Source organism: Molothrus aeneus, chromosome 1 (assembly GCF_037042795.1).
Source record: "Molothrus aeneus isolate 106 chromosome 1, BPBGC_Maene_1.0, whole genome shotgun sequence".
In the NCBI taxonomy this organism is placed as follows: Eukaryota; Metazoa; Chordata; class Aves; order Passeriformes; family Icteridae; genus Molothrus; species Molothrus aeneus.
In genome coordinates this window covers 58,061,107-58,083,289 of record NC_089646.1, presented here as the reverse complement: position 1 = coordinate 58,083,289, position 22,183 = coordinate 58,061,107, and the positions used below count along the sequence as shown (strand labels likewise).

Sequence of the window (22,183 nt, the reverse complement as noted above, 5' to 3'; positions counted from 1 at the left end):
TAGAAGGATTAAATACCAAATAATAAATGTGTGTGCATGAATACCTTTATTTCCTTCTATGTGTGCATGTCTGTGTTTGTACGTAATCTGTGATGCCATATTGCAACAGTGTATTGATTCATGATATATAGCTGTTACTCTTGATACTCCACTTGCAGAAGATGACTCCACCATGTTAGGTCCAGCATAAACATCTAAAGAAAGATTAGTCACATTCAGTGGTAATTTGGTGCTATTTCCACACATTTTTTTTCATTTACATTGGTTTCTGGATTTTATTTGAGCCTGGTTTCGATTTTTTTCTATCCATAGCATAACTCTAAGAAGGCTTTTCAGAGAGTTTCTGGAATAAGTCTGAATTATTGAGAGACAAATGGTAATAGCTTGTGTATTTGAATGTAGGCATAATATCTTGCAGTTGTTCCATTTTTCCTGCACAATTACTTTACAGTTTTCAACGAATTGATTATCACACAAAGTAGGGTGTGTGAAATAGTTTTATGTGGGAATCATAGGGTTTTCCTACAGTCCCAAAATACAGTGTCAGAACCCTGAGTCAGGAGCTGTTCATTCCTAGTGTGGCCCTCTGCACTATGCAGTGCAGTACATTCCTGAACTTCTTACTGCTGAGCTTTTAAACAGTTGAGTTGTGACACTTCTGTAGCAGAAGAAAGCAAGATCAGAGGGTGAAAGTTTACCAGAGTTATGCCAATGTAACTATTTCTGCCTACAGTGTTGATGACAGAACTGCCTACCTGGCCCTGGGAGCAGTGAGGAACATCTCACTTAATATTTTCATCTCCAACACTGGTGATGATGCCTATGACACCAATGTTTTCTTCAATTTTTCTGGAGAGCTCTTCTTCATCAAAATGTGGCAAAAGGTAAGAAAGGCTAATCTCACTGCAAGCAAGTCTCTTAACTTTAAGCCAATTTAATTACAAATTAAGGATGGACTAGAGGATGGCCTAGTCCACACTGCTGAGACATTTGGAAGTTGGTTTTGGTTATGCTAGACTTTAATTCCTCTCAGGCTCTTTAATGAGATTTTTTTTCTTTATGGATTGGGAGTGTATAGATTACACCTTCTGTATTTCTGTAGAAGACACATGACTGTTATTTGTGGTGCACTAATGAAAAAGGAAAACAGTTTGTTTGAGGTATTAAGAGGTAGAAGGAGACTGATTGGAGACTGATAAGGTACCAAATGGTACTGAAATACAAAGTGTAACTTTTGTTTAAGTGCCACACTACACCCAGCAGTCCTGGTTATCTCTTGATCTGGGCTTCTAGACTTTCTCCTTGTTGAAATCAAGATACAAGGCTTGTTCTTTGCTCATATCCTGCTGTAACTTTGGGTTGTGCCCCGGGCACATCACTAGATCCAAGAGATCAAGAGTGCTTTTAATTTCATCCACATGGAGTCAGGTGAATATTTTGAGTTTTAGTCTCTTTTCCTTTAGATAGATGTTTTCATTATCAGGAGTTCATTTAGAAATAAGGGTGTTGTAATGAATCAAGCTTTTTGCAAACTGATGGCTGTGAAAGCTTTTTGGGTGTGAGTGATGTGACAATAATGGGAGCTATATGATTGTGACATTCTCTGTTTGTTCCTGCTTTTCACCGTTGTTTGTCTCTCCTCTAGAGCTTTGCTTTGCAAGCCATAAGAGTAATATTAATAACAGTAATACAATTATTGCAAGTTCAAGATTAACTTGGTCCACTGAACCAATGAAATTTTGCCATTGTTTGTCATGTTTTATGATAGGTTTAAATTGTTATAAAACTCTTAAATTAACTCACTACCTAATAAAAACCATAATTTTAAATGCATGTTAATTCTCATAGTGTTCAGGTTTGACTGAACAGTTGCAAGCATCAGTGAGTTGTCTTTTTATTATAAACTTTATTTTCAGCCATTATGTGCTGCAAGTGTGCAATTTATTAGGAGGGAAAAGGCAGGGGATAAATTAGAATTGCCTATGCCAATGTACAACTTCTCCATGGTGAAAGTTTTATGGGAAGACTTTCAGGGTCTGGCCCAGTTCTCATTGACGTCAGTGAGAGGGTTTCCATTCCTTTCCACTAGAAAAGAAACAAAGCTTGATGCCTGTTCTTTTAAAAGATTGTTGTCATCCTTTTTCTTTTTTGCATATTTTGCACATACCAAGTAACTGGAATACCAATTACCTTCATCATTTTCCTTGGCCAACATTGTGAGGAAAGAAGCTATGTTGTTTCCGGTGATATTTTGCCTTCAGCTTAGGTTTATAGAAGACTTGAAAACATCTGTGCTGAGTGCTGCACAGAAGGAGCAGTTTCTGGAAGCAGCTAACATTCTAATATTATCTCACTACTCAGTGTATTTTCTTCTAAGAGAAGCTAGTATTTCTTTAAAAAAAGTACTGCATACATCTTCCTCAGGTCTTGCAAACAGCATCAAAGTATAGTCTGCTATTATTCCTGCTGTTCTGTTGTCCAATGTTCTTATGATAAATTTCATAGGGTTTGAGTTTTTTTAAAAGTATTTATTTCATTATTTCAGTAACAATTTTGGAAAACCAAGTTAAAGGATTATGTTAGGCTATTTTCCTTTGTCTCATTCAGCTTTTGCTTTTGGTCAAAATAATATATCACTGGCCTCATATTTTTTTCAGGTGAGAAACTGGATAATGATCTCATAGCATCAATTATAGTGTTATATTTTCCCTAAGCTCTTTGTGAGGTTTTTTTGGGTAAAATATCAGTTTCCATGTCTCACAGCCTACTCCCATCCTTTGACATCTATGCAGATTTTGTTTCTTGTTGAATATTGTCCAAGCAAAAATCCAGAACATTAAGCCAGAATAAAAAAAAGACAGCACCTAGAGTTTTTCCTTAGTGGAGCAATTTTGGAATCAAAGAGCTTTGTGTGGTAGGAAGCATTGAGTATCATCTGCCTTTTAATAAATAGTGCTGAAGTGAAATTGAATGAGATCTTTCATGTGGTTGCTTGATTGTTTCTCTGCAAGGTGACTCTGAGAATGATGATCATGTAGTAGGCTTTTTTAACCTATCTCTGGAGTCTGTTCAAGATGTTGTAAGTTCCCTGTGTGTTTTTTCTATCATTCCACTGGGGACACTTGTAGTGGATCCAGTGCATTTTTGTTTCTTTCTGTGGATTGGTTACAATGAGACTGACAGTGCAAAAGTTTAATGCTGTTATTTTTCAACAGAGTTCCTGAGACAAAATACCACATCTTGTGTTTGAAAAGCAATGGGGTGGCCTAGTTCAGGGATGATGATGGTACTGTTCCCTGAAGAGTCTGAGTATGCTAGCCCCTCTTCCCTTCCTGAAGATTGAGATTTCATACTTTGTAAATAGAGACACCACCTAAAGATCAGTTGTCCACTAGAATAATTTCACCAGGGAAATGGTGGATTCCCCAGTGGTGGATGCTTTTAAGATTCAGCTGGACAGGGTGCTGGGCCATCTTGTTTAGACTGTGCTTTTCCCTAGAAAGGTTGGACCAGATGGTCTTTGAGGTCCCTTCCAACCTGATATTCCAGGCTTTGCTGTATCTCTGCAAGTTGAAAAAGCATTTGCTGATTGATATTTGGGAGACTCCACCTATTCCACTATCTGATTTTTTCCTATTATGCTGTAGTCAGTCCTCTCAATTTCATGGATGAAACCCAGCCTTTTCTTTACATTACTCTTGTCAGATAGTTCTTCTCAGAAGAGGCACAGTATGTGGCATGGGCTGACTTCTCATTCCTCTGTGGTCCTATGGGTACAATTCCTGTGCAACATTTCAAGACCTCACTCTATGAGATAGGGGTTATTTTACAGGTGCATAGAGTACAGCACTGCAGTAAATTTCAAAATGTGTCCACTGAGAAAAGTGTTACTTTTGAAATATGTGTTCTTTAGAAAAAATAGAAAGCAAGAAAGACACTTCACCTGCGTGCTTAGACTTTTTCTTTACTGTGTTGGCAAAGAAATCTTAGTCCTCTCTTCTGTGTGGAGTAGATTTTAAAATACTTTTTTTCGTCTGTAAATTTATTCTTCCTTAAATTTAATTCAGCTTTAGGAAAGCATTCTATTTCAGAGTCTGAAAAGTCCACCTAACAGAGCTGATACGACTTTCCTATCAGAGAATGCAGTGTTGCAGTGTGCTGAGTCTGGAAAAATAATACAAAGCTATTGCTACTAATTTCTGCACCATTTTACTTCTGCTGGAATTACCTCCTGGCTTGTGTTGTTTTGCTGAAGATGTATGTCAGCAATAGGCACTTTGCTAACCATTATTAGCTGCTGCTCAGTGCAGGGGGATATTTCCAGTACAGTTGCAGAAATAGCATTGTAAGCTTGCTGGCAGTGACAGTAAATGTGTACGGCAGAGCCATGTCTCTATTAAATGAGCTCAGCTATGGCATGAGATTTTATAGCAATAGTATAAACCAAGCGTATTTACTATAGTAACAGTAAGAGAGTGTATAGCATTAATGTCTCCCTTTCCTGCAAGAGCTGATAGGAATCTCTCAGCTAACCCAGCATTGGTTTTGGAGAGAGTAGGTCAGGAGATTCCATTGCTGAACGTCATTCCCTGATGTAGATTGTTCCTACATTTCAGACATCCTTCCAGTATCCAAAACCAGCTGTGTGTAACATACCTGCTGCTTCTCACAATAGCTTTTGCTAAGCAACAGGTGAGTGAAGTTAGCAGGGCCAGACCAGGGCAGGGTTAACAGTGAGGTTATGGTTTCTTTGGATGTAGTAGTTGCCCACGATTCCTTTGTAAGCATGTACCTGAAACACTGTTGTGGAGTATGAATATTGCTGATAACCATAGTCATGCTGCTTATGGGGTCTGGATACTCTCTATGTTACTAGGGAGGTCATGCAGTTTGGATAAGAACTCACTCTTCTTCCTCATTCCCAGAACTCTTGCTGGCATCTCTTGACTAGGATTGTCCAGGAGGACTGCAGATGAAGGCAGAGTTTAACTTTTTCCAAATTGGAATTCTTTTGCTCCTGATTCCCACATTGATCAAACTTAGTCCCAGAGCCTTAAGTCTGGCATGGAGAAGACAGGACACAAAAAACAAAGATACAAGCTCCCTTTTGGGCTGCTGGAAGAAAATTTAGGTCCTGGGTATTCATTATACCTGTTTTTCTAGCAGTTGCTGCCCCTTTGGGTTGATGCCTTTTTCTGAGCCCTAAAATCATGGTTAGGTGATAAAATGCACCTAACTTTTTAAAGGATCCCCTCAAGTGCACAAGATACTGAAGTGTGCTGAAGATACACCCATGACATAAAGTGAGTACAGTTTTATAAGTTTAGCAAATTAGCATAATTGACAAGAATTCCCAGTTAGAGACACAAGTGATAAGGTAATTTCCCCTTTTGGTTCAATGCACTTTTAAAGCCCCCCTTCCTCATTAGTTGTTTATGGGAAAGTGACGCTCGACCTTGGTTCTCAGGAGAAGCAAAAATAGGATTGGGACCTAGGAATGTGTTTTGTCTTTCCATCTAGCAGAGCAGTTAAAATACTAGCTAGGAATCTATTTAGTTATACAATAATAGGCTACAGAGCTACAAGTACATGTGAAGAATATATAAAAGCAAAAATCAATTTTGCATCGGGATCCTCTGGCGAATGAGTTAACATGATCTGTCTCAATTCACATCTAACTTGTTAGCAGAAACCTTTTAAAGCTTGCTAGCAGAAATCTTTATTTTAATAAGTAGGTGTTCTGATTTAATGCTGCTGGTTTTGCATGTAGTGTGTTCGACTAGCTCCTGTAAACCACTCCGACAGAGGATCAGTGTTGCCAAGTAGCATGGAAGCTCTGACCCCTTGAACAAGTGCATCTGAAAGATTGCCCAAGTTATATATCACTTACATTAAGAGATTTGAACCGTTTGCCAGGAAAGCAAAAGCTTTTATTGCCCAGTCTTGGGAATATGAGTAGTGTGACAGTAGCCATGCCCTATGTTGCCTCTAGTTTTGCAAATCTAATGGTCAACTATTGCTCCAGAGTGGACCAAAATGTTTTGTATCCCTGGTGTAGAATTGTCCACTTTCTTAACTATGAAGAAAAAAATGGGTGCAGCTCAAGTTGTTAGACTTCATTGTTTATTTTAATTTTCTTTTTCTGTGAATGCTCAAAGAAACCCACAACTTTTCTAACTCCCTAGGGATAAGTAAAGAGCAGTGCTTTTTCAGGTCAGGGGCTGTGTTATGTAATATACCCCTACTCACAGCAGGCAGGAATTGAAGGCTAGACTGTTGATCCAAACTTTCCACTCGGGATTCTTGTATCATTCCTATCATCAGGGAATGAGCATTGTAGATTTGGTTTATTCATGTAGTTAGTAGCAATTTGAGCCTTTTAAATTTTTCTCTTATACTATGATTTATCCATGTAGATCTGAGATATTGATATTTGGGGCATATGTGGGGTTTGCATATCTAGAGATATAAATATAGATATATAAATAATTTTTTATTGCTTTATTTTTTTCTCAAAAAAAAAACCACCTTTCATTAATAGAATGAAAAATCCTCAAGTCTTTTGGAATAATTCTGATTGGAAGGTGTTTAGTGATTTTATAGGACATTAAATCTTGCTCAGAGTTGGAAGAACCTGTGTGAGTTTGATTTTTACATACATTGAGAAGTTTTATGCTGATAATGTAGGGCTGTGCTTTGGGTTGCACAGTGTAAGAAAGTGTTTGTCCTGAAAGTAGCTCATAATGATTTTTAATTTGACTGTTTATCTTGGACATCTTTTCCAACTTTGATGAATCTATGATCATATATATATATATATATATATATATATATATATATATATATATATATATATATATATATATATATACATACATAGTGGTTTTGAGGAAGATCCTGGGATGCTTTGTGTGGCTCAGATTATTAAGGGAGGTTTTATGTGATTGCCTGGTTCTGCCCTTCTCACAGGTCTGCCAGGGGAATGATTTTCTAAAGGAAGAACAGCTCTGTGGATGAATACAGTCATGTGAGATGTACTTTTTGTGAGGGTTTAGAAGGCAGTCTGTGCTATAGCAAAGACCATTTACAGTGAATCCTGACCCATATGCTGGTGTAGATCATCATACTGAAAAGGTGTACCATGCAATGTGGCATTTCTCCATGTCTGGACATCAGCAGAGGTCCTGGTTTCCATTCAGGTGAGGTAGGGAAAATGAGAGTCAAAGCAGTTAACTTAGGAGACTTCTTCAATGAGGTGGAGAAGGGCTTCATGAGCCACAGGCAGGAGCTGTTCACTGTGTTTCAGTCTCTGAGTGGCCCATAGTTCACCAGCCAAGCTGCTTCTCCCTGCACATTTTCAGGAGCTGCACAGAGCTGGGAGCCAGCAGTACCAAGTCATGGGAGAAGGCTTTGGCAAAGCAGTTTAGCTGCCTCTGTTGTTCCAATCCAGCCACCCCTATCTAGACTATTATTTTGATAAACTGCATTACTAGGAGAAAGGTAAAAACCCTTCACAGAAGATAGAGCCCAGTATATAGTGAACTCAATATGCTTATCTTGGATATGCTTATTTAAAGGTTATGCTGTCCCCAGTGTCTCATTTCATTATCATGTTTTGCTCTTAAACTCAATGGACAAAGACTTGCCAATGTTTGAGGTGAAAAATCTGTGCGGCAGGGTTCATCTCCTATGTTCTTAGGGTGAGGCTTAAAATTGTCTGGACTTTGGCATCCTGTGCAAAAGGCCTAAATAAGAACTAATTTGCACAGCTTTACGTGGCTTTCATTATAGCAAGAAATAGGGGGTTATTTTTGTTGTTATTTGAAGCTTTAAGTTTGTTGAGTTTCTGGTGTGAAAGGTCAATTCCGTTTAGGCAGGAATTTCTGTTGGTCACTTTTTTAATAGGCATCTGCGATGCTGTCAGAAGATAAATGACATCCCTGGTGTAAAATCCAATAGAATTGTAAACAAATATATATATCTATCTTTGCAGTATATATGAACATGTATATTACACAGATAATATATATGTGTATATATATTTATACTTATTTGCATTGCTTAGTCCTTTAGAATGTTGTAGTCATGGTCTTCTGTAGTGGCTGGAAGTAGTGTCAGTTGTTCTCTTTCACCTAGTAGTTTAGTTTTCTCCTGTGAAGCTGATAAGATAAAACCCAAACCCTCTTTAATTTTATTAAACACAAGACATGATCATGTGTCATACTTCAGGTATAGACTCTCTGAAGTCAATGACAGTGTTGCTGTAGAAAGACTAAAAAAAACCAGCTACACAGTCAAAAACATGAGTAAGGTTGTGAAAAGTTTTTAGCTAAAAATCAAAGTGCTGCTTACAAAATCACAAACTTTCCTGTCAGTGGGTTTTATATCTGTCTTCCTGTTAGCAGAAGCAGGCATGTTAAACCCCATCTGAAGGAGGCCCCAAATCCAGTTTTGGTTTGTGGTTTTTGGTTTTTTTGAGAGGGAGCTTCCTGTGGCATTTCGTCAAAACCAGAGACATTGAGCACAGCAGGAGGGAAGAGTGAGAAGTATTTCAGCGGGCTTCATTGCAGGTTCTGGGGGTGAGCAGGAGACCACCTCTTCACTGTGGACCCCCCCACCCAGGCAAGCTGCCGGGGATGTTGAGCCAGGCACATTCCTAGATGGCAGGCTTTTGCAGCCTACCTTTGGGAGGAGGCCAGAAATCCTGCACATGACTTCTGGCCATAACAATCTGCAGACATGGTGAATTTCACTAAGCAAGGGAAAAGGAGAAGTGCATTAAAAAACTGCTCTATGAAGTAGTGTGGTACTTCATAGAGGTAGTATCATAAAGCCTTACAAATGATCTGCTAAAATTTTATTTTAAAGAAAGAAAAATATATTTTAAATAAGTCTGTTTCAATATCCAAGTGCAGTAGGTAAGGGGTTATACTTTTACATTTCAGCATTGTCCCTAGTTTTCAAGGTACTCATGATGTTAGAAGGGATTTTGGGGAAGATATCCTGATGCGCACTGTCTCTGAGTTTCTGAAAGAGGAAGACCAAAATCCCCAAACATATGTGTGTTTTAAGGAGGCATTTCCTGGGATTTCAGGTTTGGCTTTGGTTGCTGGGGAATTTTATGTTGAGCTAAGATTTACAAATTCCAGGAAAATGTCCAGTGCCAAACTCATTATCATTGTTATTATCTTAATGTTATTCTTTACACTTGAAAATTACTACCAGTGAAGGATGGAAAGGACAGAAGGGTAGGGTAAGGCTTGATTTTATTGATTGTATTCCTCATTATGTATTTGGGTTTAGTGTATTTGAGTTTGGGGGGATGTGTTAAATTATTTGTAAGGGTTTTAGTTTACTTTTTCAAACTTTGTGTAATTGATGATACTTGAATTTATTTCCTGAACTCATTGTGAATTTAGGCATTTCATTGTAACACTAAGAGTCAATAGCTGTGTTGCAGTTGAATACACCAATATTCATTATAACTGAAGCCTTATACACAGAAGTTCGTCTTAGAGTATATCTGGGCATATATTATGCATGCTTTCACAAGTACCACTAGAAAAAAAAATTGGTTAATTTGTTTGATTTCTGCCTTTTGTTTCCTGTTTTTAATTTTTGGAACAGTATGTTTTAAAAATATGTTTTTGTTGTCGAATAGAAATGTGTATAACTATTGGATTTGCATGGTAGCAGGGAGGGCTATAGGTGTGGTTTCTCAAAGAAGCTGCTGGATGTAAGTCGATTCCATGACAGACCCGCTGCTGGTCAAGGCCAAGGCAGTCTGAGATGGTGGTAACACATCTGTGATAAGATATTTAAGCAGGAAAAAAATCATCATGCAGAAGTAATTGTGGCCAGAGAAGAGTGAGAACATGTGAGAGGAGCAACTCTGCAGACACCAAAATGCGTGGAGAAGGAGGGACAAGAAGTGCTCTAGGTGCCAGAGCTGAGATTTCTGTGCAGCCCACGGTGAAGCAGTTGTGCCCCACACTGGAGCAAGTGGATGCCCAAATGGCTGTGACCTCATAGGAAACCCATACTTGGGCAGTCTCCTGCCAGGGATCTGCAGACCCATGGAGAAAGGAGCCCACACTAGAGCAGGACTTGTGACCCTGTGGGGGACCCACAATTGTAGCAGACATTTTGAAGGACTGCACACAGTGGAAGGGACCCATGCTGGAGCAGTTGGTGAAGAACTGTAGCCCATGAGAAGGACTCATGTTGGAGAACTTCATAGAGAACATTCTCCTGTAGAAGGAATCCCATCCTGAAGCAGGGGAAGGACTTCTTTCCCTGAGCATGATGCCTTGAGAGGCTACCTAGAACAGAGGCTAGACAGTGTTAAAGGATTAAAGTAGGTATTTATTAAGAAGGCCTTCAAAGGATACACCTTGGGCAGTACAAGAGCTTGGCCATGGCTACACCCAAGATGGACGACAGGTCACACGTTTTCACACTTCTATAAGTTTTGGTCCATTTATGTATTGGGGTTAATTGTCCATTTACAGCTTCATATTATGAAGTCCCATCCTCCCAGATTGCTCTCCTCAATTCACTGTTTATAGTTTTTGGGCCTGAAGCTGCAATGGTGTCCTTGGTTCTCGGGCTGGAAAAGGATTGTTTAGTCTAACTAAACTGTGAAGAAAACTTGCTAACACTTTATATAAAGTTCAGAGTTATATACTAATGCAGTCCAGAATCTGGAAAATATGAAAGCTAAAACTTAAGGCATGAAACAGGACACAACAGCAGAAACAGCATGTGATGAGCTGACCATAACTCTCATTCCCCATCTCCCTGTGCTGCTCGGAGAGCAGGAGCTTGAGCCCAGCAAGGAGGGAAGGGTAGAGAGAAGGTTTTTTAAGATTTGTTTTACTTCTCATTATCCTTCTCCGATTTTGATTGGTAGTAAATTCAACTGACTTCCCCACTCGATAATTTCCCTACAATTGAGTCTGTTTTGCTGGTGATGGTTATCAATGAGTGATCTTTCCCAGTTCTTATTCAAGACATCAACCGTATGTTGTATTTTCTCTCCCTTGGCCTCTTGAGGAGGGTAGTGATATAGTGTCTTTGGTGAGCACCTGGCATCCAGACAGTATCAAACCACTAGAGTATATCTCTGTAATAATTAAAAAACAATATCTGTGTTAATAGTGCATGCAGCCACAATTTAATAGTGTGAAATACATATGTGTGATATATGTATAGATGTATACATATATTTACATGTGAAATGAGATGAAGGAAAGCTTACCCCAGAGCCCTTTCTTCTCCCAATGATTTCCTTGTCTGATTCTTCCCTGGGTTTTTGGAGAGCATGGACTCATGCAGACAAGAATGCACTCTTGTTATTAAACTTATCATAATAATCCTATGCACGGATAATGAGGGAATAATGAAGATTAAAAAAATACACGTTCATCCACAATTCCTTCAAATAAAGATGTAATCAAATGCAATACATTTGACAGATTTCAACAGCATATATATTTTGGATATACATGTCAGGGTATGAAGAATACAGGAACAGTGTATAATTCTGCACATTCTTATTCTTGAGTCTTAAGTTTTCTAGATAATTAGATTATGTCTGAACAGGCATTTAATCAAACAAATTTTCTGCAGTTTTATAGAGAAAAGCCTTTTTGTGGGAATAGTACAGTCTCAATTACTTAAGAAATTAGCCTAATGTGTGTCAGAGATACTTTGTGTACTAGTTCATATGATTGCTTTTTAAATATGTCATTGTGGAGTCAAACTGATTTTTCCCTTAGTTTTCATTTTACTGTGTTTTTATATGTGGAACTTGGAGGACATGGTTTAGCACATAGAAGTTTTCTTATGCTTGGTACTATATTGGTGTATTTGCTAGCCAGTGCAATGCTTTTAAAAGGCATGTCTCCAAAGTTTTATGAACAAAGGTTTTGTCTTGATTGGGAAACTGATAGTACATTACTAAGTGACGATAAGATACTGCCTTTTTGTCGTGCTTTGGTTTATGTGGATCATGGATTTTTCCCATTCTGTTCATAAGTATCCGTTTTCTTGGTGGTCAGTGGTGGCACATCTGGTTGGTGGCCAGTCATTAGTGGTCCCCAGATCTCAATACTGGGACCTGTCCTGATCAGTGTGATGATCTGGATGAGGGGATTTGAGTGCTATTCTGGTTTGAAAGCAAAACCAGCAAGAGACTCCAAGTCAGAAATACAATTCATTAGGAAAAGGGAAAAAAATTACATGCAATAATACAAAAGAAAAACCACTGACAGTGTCAGAATACAACCTGACACCCTGCTAGTTAGGGTGGTGGTAGCAGTCCAGATGAAATGGTCTTGTTGAAGTGGTGATCCTGTAGAAAAGATCTGGTAGCTCTTGTCCTCTGAAACCAGTGGGTAAGGGCTGCTAGTTGTGTCCCAAAACCCAGATTATATCCAGGTGGGGATGCTTAGCTCCTCCCCCCCGGGCAGAGCATCTCACAATGGGCTGAAATCATTCTGAATCAGGCTGTGGGTCCTTGATTTCCCCTTGAACAGAAATGGCTTCCAGAGGGAGTTATCTCTGAGTCATGAGGCAAGACATTGATGGGCTCATTAACAGGAGATAAGGAAAAACGATGCCCCTCCTGGCTTCAGCAGCTCTTGAAGATGAGAATAGAATATTGTAACCTAGGATAAGTGCACCCTCAGTAAATTTGTGGATGACACCAGATTAGGAGGGAGTTTTGATGTGCTGGAGAGTAGGAAGGATTTTCATAGGGTTCTGGACAGGCTGGATTGATGGGCTGACATCAAGATCCAAGTTCTTTCCTTGGGTCACAACAACCCCATGCATCACTACAGGCTGGGGGAAGAGTGGCTGGAAAACTGCCCAGAGGAAAATGGGCAGTGGGTGCTGGTTTGACAGCATCTGAACATGAGCCAGTGTGTCCTCAGGTGACCAAAAAAGCCAATGGCATCCTGAGCTATCCTGGGAAAATTTGGCCAGCAGGACCAGGAAAGTGATTGTCCTCCTGTACTCAGCATTGCTGAGGCCACATCTCAAATCGTGTCCATTTCTGGGCCCCTCATTACAAGAAAGGGCATGTCCAGAGAAGGGTAACAAAGCTGTTTGAAGGGTCTGGAGCACATTTTATGAAAGGTGGCTGAGCGAGCTGTGGTTGTTTAGTCTGGAGAGAAGGAGTCTCAGGGGTGACCCTATTACGCTCTACAACTACCTGGAAGGAGGTGAGGGTTGGACTCTTCTCTCAGGAGATCAGCAACAGGATGGGAGGAAATGCCTCAAGCTGTGCCAGAGAAGGTTCAGGTTGGACATCAGGAAGAATTTCTTCACAGCTGTTAAACATTAGAATGGACTGTCTAGGGAGGTGGTAGAATGACCATCCCTGCAGATGTTCAAGAAACAGCTGGATGTGGCACTTATTAATATGTCTAGTCAACCAGATGGCTTTTTGACCAAAGGTTGGACTTGATTATATCAGAGGTCTTTTTCAAACTTAATGGTTCTATGATTCTATGATTCTAAGTACTTTCCATAGTGGAGAAATGTGTAGCTGTACATTAACACATATGGGAATGGGTCATAGAGTCAATCCTGGCCAAACAGCATAGTTGAAATGTGGCCATCCTCACAGTAAATGAGAGTCAGCTGACCTAACAGCTCTATGGGGACAATGTATCTTGGTGATGTTTCCTGTATTGTTTTCTTCAAAAAATTAAGTTCAGCAGTTCTCAGCAAGCAGAAAAAAGAAATACTTAGCTGCGTAGTACAGTGAAAGTCAATGTACGTCTAATTGGTCTGTTAAAATGAGAGTGTGGCAGGAGCTTCTCACTGTGGCACCAGATCCCCATTTCTCCTTACAGTTCCACCACATGCACCACATCCACCCCATGTGCAGTTCCGGCACATCCCTTGAAAGATAGGAGGAACAAAAATAATGATTGGTTTTGTTGACTGTTTCTGAAAATTGTTTTGGGGCTTAATCACTTGAGCTGAATGAACAATTTATGCTGTCTCTTCAGCTTCTGAGGTGCTATGCTTTAAAAATTTGCTGCAATAGCTTTTCACAAGTTAAGATAAAAGTTTGTGAGTGAGAGACAGTTGGAAGTATCTAGTAAATAGAAAAGTTTTTGTCTTTCCCTTTTTACTCAAATATTTGCTGTGTTGGCCGGGATCAGTAAGATATCTATAAAATAGGTTCCATCCAGGGATGAGAAGGAGAGGTAAGAGGCTTTAATTAATCATACAGAAATAGCCATTTTCTCAAAATAAGGAGCAAATCCAAGATGTTTCAAGTCAGGGTTGCTGGGTTTCAGAGTGGGATGTGCCTACAGCATTTACTACTGAGATCATGGAATAGGGCAGGAAATTTCTCCCTAATGCCAAAGGAAACTTCATTCTCCTCTCTAGTTCTTTTTATGAAACAACTGTTGTGGTTCCCCAGCCTCCTTTCAAGTTTATTTTCTGGTGATGAATCAAAGGATCAATTTATTATTAGTATACAGATCCAGATGCCCCACTGCCCCATATCTTCATATGAAGATTTGGTTATGTGAATGTCAGCATACTCAGGTATGTAGTTTTGCTTACTCGTTAAGCATTCAGATGGCAAGGGTCAACTGGTGAAACAGCAGTTCACAGAATTTATAGTATAGACATTCATATTTCTTGATGTGGCTTGTTAGGAGAATATCTATGTGTTAAAAATAAAGGAAGACCTTCAGTCCCTGTGACATCTTTAAAACAGACCTTTATGGTACACACAAATTATACTTTTATTCCATTGTATAATTTGACGTGATATCCAATATTCTTTAATCATTGCATTCAAGAGGTTAGATAAATGCTAGTTTCATTACAAGGTCTTGATAAGCAAGTCTGTATTGAGTCTATAACTCCCTCTCTGTAATATTTTTTCTATCAGGTAACGTTTAACTATATTAAATTATAGTTGCTATTGATACGGGTTTATCATTGACTTGGCCTTCATATGATTCACATTGTTACTTGCATTCCACCTGTGTTTGGAAATTACTTACAAGGGAATAAATGTTTGAAGCTTGAGATCCAGAGCTGTTATGTTAAAATAGTAAAGCCATCTTAATTTCTTTCCATCATGAACATCTTTTTCCTCCTTTTGAATGATTCTGTCACCCACTTTGCTTTGGCAAGTGGAGAGTTATACACAGAAGAGCTTCTAACCACAAAGTGCTTGCTTGAAGTTGCCAAGTAAACTATATTTCCATGAAGTGGAACAGAACTCATGGGATTTTCACTCTGAGAGAAACTCCTTGAAATTCATATGAAAATATTTCCTAGACCCATGACTGCTTTATCAGCTACAGCCACCTGTGCTAACTACTGCAGTCTATCTTCAGAGTTACTATCAGTAACAGGATGATTTTTTTCCCCAGCTTGCAATATATACTCACTGCTTACTAGAGACACTGTGGCTTTTCCAGGTGGCCTGATGCCACCACTGAGTACTATCTCCACTGCCTAAGAAGCTGGCCTCAGAGAAGCAGTGCATCCTGACACTGTGCACAGCTCTCCCTGTGCTTCCCCCCTGTCCAATCCATGGGTTGTGAAGTGCTGAGAGAGTCGGGTACTGATGGCAGTTGTTTTTTGAAGGCTTAGTGCATTTGAAACTCGTGAAACAGATGAGCAAAAGAAGAAAAACCAAACCCCAAAGCTGCAAGCTCAGTTTGTGAGATACTGAGATTTCCAAGCAAAAGTGAATTTCTGTTGCCTTTGGCGTTGGCTGTGGATTGGAGTTGGGGAAGGACTGTGCTGGCAAGGTCCAGCCCAGAAACATGGAGGAAATACTGTCTGCTCAGTTACCAGAGAATACTGCTGACAAAAACACAAAGCAGACATCAGACTGCTAGTTATCTGAAGAAAAGAGAGGCTTAAAGGGCTTTCGAGGATGATAATCAGAGCAAATTCTATGAAGTATCTGAGGTAGATCAGACACACCATTTCAGTGATTTCAGATGATCTTGAATTCTTGCATAGTGCCAGTGGGATCCCAGTCAGTAATACCACTAATCCTCTTTGTGTTCTTGCAGTTTTAAAATATCCTACAAAGCACTATTTTAGAGGAAAGTGTGGTATCTCTGGAATTTTGTATTAGAACAACTAAGCTGTATGTGCATGAGGGGCCCTCCACGATTAAATTACTCTGAGCTGTACTTGTTGTCAATCATAAGGAAACAGTCAGAGCCAGACCTTTTATTTGAAAAAAAATCCCCAGTCTTTTATGAGCTCAGGCATCCCTAATTGGACTACATATGTGGATAACTCTCACCACATTCTTTTTTACCTCAATTGCTGTGGAAAGAAAGTACATTAGTATGTTCAGGAGGTGGCTGTTAAGTTAATTGGTACATCTTTATATCCTTAACACCTCAGTGGAGGCAGGGAGAGGTAAGTAGGAGCAAAATAAAAATTTTGCTTTCCAAACAAATGAGAAACCCATGAGCTGTTGATAGCACAACTGAAGGGCTTAGACCAAGATCATGAAGAGTGATTTGAAGGAATCATTTCAAACATTATCAAAGAGATGAGTCTTTATTTTAGGGTCCTGATATGTTTGTTCTACCCAGCTTTGCAAGCCAGGTATGTAGAAAGCAGATTACTAGCTGTGAGCAGACATATGTTTTGTGATATCTCCCAAAAGTAAGAAGGTCTTAAAATGCAGGTCTATATAATTTTCCTGTTGTGTGGAACAAAACATCCAGATGTTCATCTAAATTCTCATTAGGGAAAGTATCCCTTCTCACAAAAAGTTCACATTGAAATTACTGAGGAATAAGTATGCCTTTTAGTCAGGATCCGTGATGAGAATAAAACATGGTACAAATTTAGCAAATTTTCCCAGTGCCTTTACCTTTGGTGCAGGTCAGAGAATTTCCAAATAGCTAGTGGGGATAGTTATAAAGTCTATATAGTTATAAAGTCTATCCAGAGAGGATATAGTAGGTAGATGCATAGTACTTAATTTTTGAGACTTAGCATAGCATGAGGTGGACAGTGCAAGTAGTCCTCTCTTGTGATATTTTCTCAGGAAATTTATCTTAAGACCTCTTGGATGAAGATACTGTTCATGATCCTCTGTAATGCTAAGTGCACTGGTTCACAAACAGGCACCATAGAACAAGAAAACTACTAACAACAAGGAAAGCAGTTACAAGAGTGTGGTCTCTGACAACAGATGCAGGGTTCCTCGGAATTCACTCTTGTTATTCTGATTTTGTATCCCTTGGAAAACAAGCAGCATCACAAGAAAAAATCTGAACAAGTTAAGTAAATTTTCAACATCTTCAAAACAGGAGTGTTCTGCCAACAACACAAGACTTCCAGGACATTTTCTCATCAGTTCTGGAATGTATGCGCTAGTACCCAAGATTTGTGAGGAGGATTTTTTCAGTTTAAACAACAATATAAAAAGACCTTTAATTTGAGTATAGCTAAGGAAAGAGAAATATAAACTGCTGGCAAATGTATTTTCTAGCAACTTGAGGTTTTTTCCATTTTAAAAATATACAGATTATTTTAATAATTCCTTAATGAAGGTTCAATGCCTTTCATTGGTGGTTTTAATCAAAAGTTCCTTAAGAAATAACAGGTAATCAGAACAGTTTTTAGAAGTATGATGTGAACTCTAGCACAGATATTCAGCAGTATTCAACACAATACATAAATTACCTTAAGTTCACAAATTAATATCACTTTCTGTTGAGAGCCACATCTGGAATATCCTTTTCACGTTTCGTATTGTTCTGTTGCATCTCTTTAGTGACGTTGCAGATGCAGTATCTACTCATAGGTTGTGCGCTTAGAGAAGCAATGAGCTAACAGGTCATAAATGAATGTTAGAATAGTTGAATTCACACCTTCTCTGTGAGAACACGGTGAATGCAAAATGACACAAATTACCTGTACTTATATGAATGTTTGCTTTTGCTGATAGTCATAATATGGTAGAAGAGTTGTCAGATAGATAAAAGCCTGGTATTGGAGTAGCAGTGTTGAAGGGCAAATAATGGGCTGGGGAAGATTACATAAGGAGATGTTTTAGGCAAGGAACCTGCAACCAGTCATGGGTGGAGATGAGTGGGGAGAAAGTTGAGGAAGTGAAGTGGTGACTCTGGATTGGTGCCAAGGCCAACATCAGTTCAGAGGAGTTGTTCTACCTTTGGGGAAGAAATGAATGATGTTGGGAGAAATAAACCCCAAATATAATTATATGAACTGCCAGATCAGGCTCAGGAAGATTGGAGGGTTTTGGTTGGATATAAGTGAGAGAGAGAATGGTCAGGTTGTACTGGCTAGCCAGTAAGTCATCCCATACCAGGTATGCAAAACTCACTTGGGGAAAAAACCCATATGGGGTCTAATTTGAAAATGGTAAGTCAAGATGTGGCTGAGGAAGTTTCAATGTCTTGAACTTGTGTGTTTCATTGCTCATGTTATAATGATGAAGAACCTATCTTTTCTGTGGTAAAGACCTTTGAGACAGACTGTGAGCCAGCCTGAGCTTCGTATTTCTCATAACCAGATCAACATTTGCGATGAAGTCATAATATAGTTATTTGACTAATTATCTGACTATTTATCTGATTGACTAAGAGTATGTAACACTCTGAAATGTTTCAGAAAGAAAGTTTTCGAGATAAAGCTTCACACTGTCTTGTTGGAAGTGAAACAGCCAACCCTTTTGGTGATATTTTCTATGCAAACTAGGAACTGCTATGAAGCTCATGCAGTAAGCTGAGTTTTTCAAATGGGCTGTATAATCATAGAGAAGCATTCCTCATCAAAAGCATGACCTAACATCCATCAGCAAGAAGTGGTATCTGCAGTTTCTGTAAGCCTTGAGTTCCATTGCTGTTCCCTATTTGTAAGATAAGACAGCACCAACCATTCAGCCTCCTGGAACACTGAGAGAATTGAGTTTAGAGAGCTGACCACCATAGGAAAACACATAAAGAAAGAATTTTCTCTCCCTCCAGAACAGCACACTGAAATTGAAGCCTGAAGCTAAACAGTGAGCAGTGAAGGAAAACCAAAATATTTACTCATTAGCTGAGCTTCTCCATCTTAATCACAGAGCAAGGCAACAAGTCCATTGGAAAAGTTTTCTGGGTAGCCTTTAATTTATAAATTTGTGGGAGGCTGAACCAGTATGATGAAGCCAAACTCATTTCTGCTATTTCCTAGCATTGAAAAGTTTTATTGTATGCCATGACTAGAATCACTCAAGTTGGAAGGGACCCATAGGGATCACTAAATCCAACTCCCTGCTCCTCATGGGACTCCCTAATAAAACCATATAACCTAGAGCATTGTCCAGATACTTTCTGACCTCGGATAGGTTTGGTGCCCTGACCACTTTCCTGGAGAGCCTGTTGCTGATTGACCACCCTCTCAGAGAATAACATTTTCATACTCTCCACTCTGAACTTCAGTAATGTAGTATTAATATTAATCATTAAACTGGACAGTATGCTAATGAAGCCAGAAAGTCATTCAAGTAAATTTTCCTGCATTCATTAAACTTTTCCAAGCAACAATAAGCAAAACCAGTGAATTCAACATTATCTTGTAATTTCCTTTTACAGGCAATAAAACCACGGGCATCTGCCTGCCAGCTGTCTGGTCTGTAAAGGCATCAATGTGCAAAATGAAGAAGGAGTGCTCTTCTTCTGTTAATAGTATGAAGGTTCTCTCAATTATCCTGGTCTTTTACATCTCTGAAGGGATATGGCCTTGAGGAGAGGAGACAGTTTCTTGGGTCTGTCTGGTCACTGTCACCATACTGGACAGCTATGTAATTAGAAACACTTCTTGACAGACCACAGGCTAGGCATTGATGGAAGAGAGTTCATCGTTTGCCCCAGTTAGCAAGGGACATTTGAATGACCCAGAACTGAGAATGTTTTTGGTTCAAACAGGTGTGAAATGTTTCATTTGTTTATGCAGCTGCCCAGACTTTGTGTTCTCTCGATCACTCTCATAAAACTGGAGAACCTTCCAGATTCCTGAGAGGAAAAGGCTAGTGAAAGGGATGTTTTGCCATGAAGCACTTGTTTTACTATTTTGTGTTTGTTTTTGAGCAGAAAATCTAACACATATGTGGATGGTAGCTCCGTACTACTGAAGCTAGATATTTGATTTGCTAAGCAGTGCCATCTTTCATATTTCCAGAAATGGAAGTCTAATAAAGATTGCAAGGAAACAAATTCATAGAGAAACTGAATGGGAAGGCCACTCCTCTGGCATTATAGTAGTATTGCAGTAATGTCACTCCATTAGATATCTCAAGGTGTGCACTGATTTTTCTCCTTACATTATTTTTGCTTCTCATGAAACCAGTGAAATACTGTCCGAGTCAGGTAAGAAAGATAGTATTTGATCTGTCATTTTCTAGAAATATGTGCCCTGATTTGAACCATGGTTTTGAAGCTAAATATCTGTAGAGCACTAATGTTGTGCTTAGGTCAGAATGTGGAAGACAGAAAGGCATTTCCTGGAGATGCCTATAACCCAAGTGCATGGTTCAAGAAGCTCCTTCCACTCGTTCTTGTTCCAGCTGAGAATGTAACTTTTAAGTGCATATTTGAAGTAACTCAGGAAATGTACATGAGCATGAGCTTTGCAAACTGCAGTAAATAGAGAAAATAGGTCAAAGAAATTTTATGTTCTGTAGCAAAGAGATTGTCAGCTGCATGTCTGGAATAAAATTAATTTATAGAATGAGATCTCTAAAATTTAGGTATTTGTGTTATAGCACACATTGTGTTATAGCTATAGTTCGGGTGATGCTATAATCAACAGTAGAGCCTAGAGAGGTATCCAGCCCAGTCTAAATTAAACATCTGCATTTGGTCTGCTGAACTGTTTTCTACATCTTTTACTACCATGGGAACAGTGACATGTAAAACACATAGCAGTCACTTGCTGTGTAAGCTTTTAAAAGCAAGATTCCAGAGCTGAATCACACTCCTAAAGTTTAGTGAGATGAACTTGTCCACAGTGGCAGAGTATTAAACTGTTCCCTGATAATCTTGTAATGGGAATGTGCTCATCTGGAGCTAGGCACTTATTTTATGGAGCAATGAAACACTCCCTTCACCAGAAGAATTTCTGTTGTGGTGGAGTCACCACTCAAGCAGGATAGGGCTGTTCTAACATTTTGCATTTGAATTATTGACTGTCCACAGTCAATGTTTAGCATGAGGACATGCTCATTCCTCTACTTTATCTATGCCATTGTCTCACTAAAGGTTAGTATCCATACCAGCATGACTCGTCTTGTGGACCAGGGCAAGAGATCAGGGCACTGAATGTCACCAGAACCAGATTAACTTTCTCTTCTGCATCTGTGTATCGCATGGTTTGGTCACTGTCTCCCAACACTGTTGTCTCCTCGTGGTACAGGTACCTGGAAAAACTACTTTAGAAAATCTACATTCTTGATCATTTGAAAGCTTTCTTTTAATACAAGGAGGGAATAACTGAGTTATCCAAGAATTTGGGCTGACTCCCTGACTCGAATGTGTTTAGTCACACAGTATTTCCTTATGATCTATCTCTTAGAGCAAGGTTCTTATAGCTGTCTTCTTCCCAATGCTGGTCTGACTAATGGGAAATAAGGAAGTACAACACAGTGCTATGATGAGAAATATTTAATTTTCATAGTGTTTTATCATGTTGGTGTTTCTTAGCAATCTTCTTTTTCCCCCAAATATGTAATCTCATGGTCTTTTTTGTTTTCTTGCAGGAGGAGCTGGGCATTGCTTGTGAGTTACTGGAGTCAGATTTCCTCAAGTGCAGTGTGGGATTTCCTTTCATGAGATCCAAATCTAGGGTAACTTTGTGATATTTGCATTTGCAGAATATTGGTCCATTTACCTGTGTCTCAAAGAGTGGCTGGAAAGCCAACTGCTCTGTTAAATGTCTGTGATTGATACTTTCTCTAGCTTGCTAAGCCAGATATCCAAGTCTTTCACAGTTACAGAGACTAGCTATCCTTTTTCCCACCAGACAGGGCCAATGACAGTGCTCTGGGCACTGCAGTAAAATGGCTTTGAAAAATGGTGCAAAAGTTGCAGCTTTAGAAAACCTACATATTTCCTCTGCAAAAAATTAGAAAAGGACTCTGTCTTACTTATGTTGC

The 22,183-nt window shown here is 39.2% G+C and overlaps 1 protein-coding gene across 1 annotated transcript in view; it reads left to right on the top strand.

The window, feature by feature from the left end:
• ITGA9 (integrin subunit alpha 9) overlaps positions 1 to 22,183 on the top strand; it is a 236,743-nt gene that overhangs the window by 137,377 nt on the left and 77,183 nt on the right. Inside the window, exons 18-19 of the mRNA XM_066557605.1 lie at positions 734 to 884; positions 21,788 to 21,874. Of these exons, the coding sequence (XP_066413702.1) occupies positions 734 to 884; positions 21,788 to 21,874 (238 nt within the window). The remainder of the gene's footprint in view (positions 1 to 733; positions 885 to 21,787; positions 21,875 to 22,183) is intronic.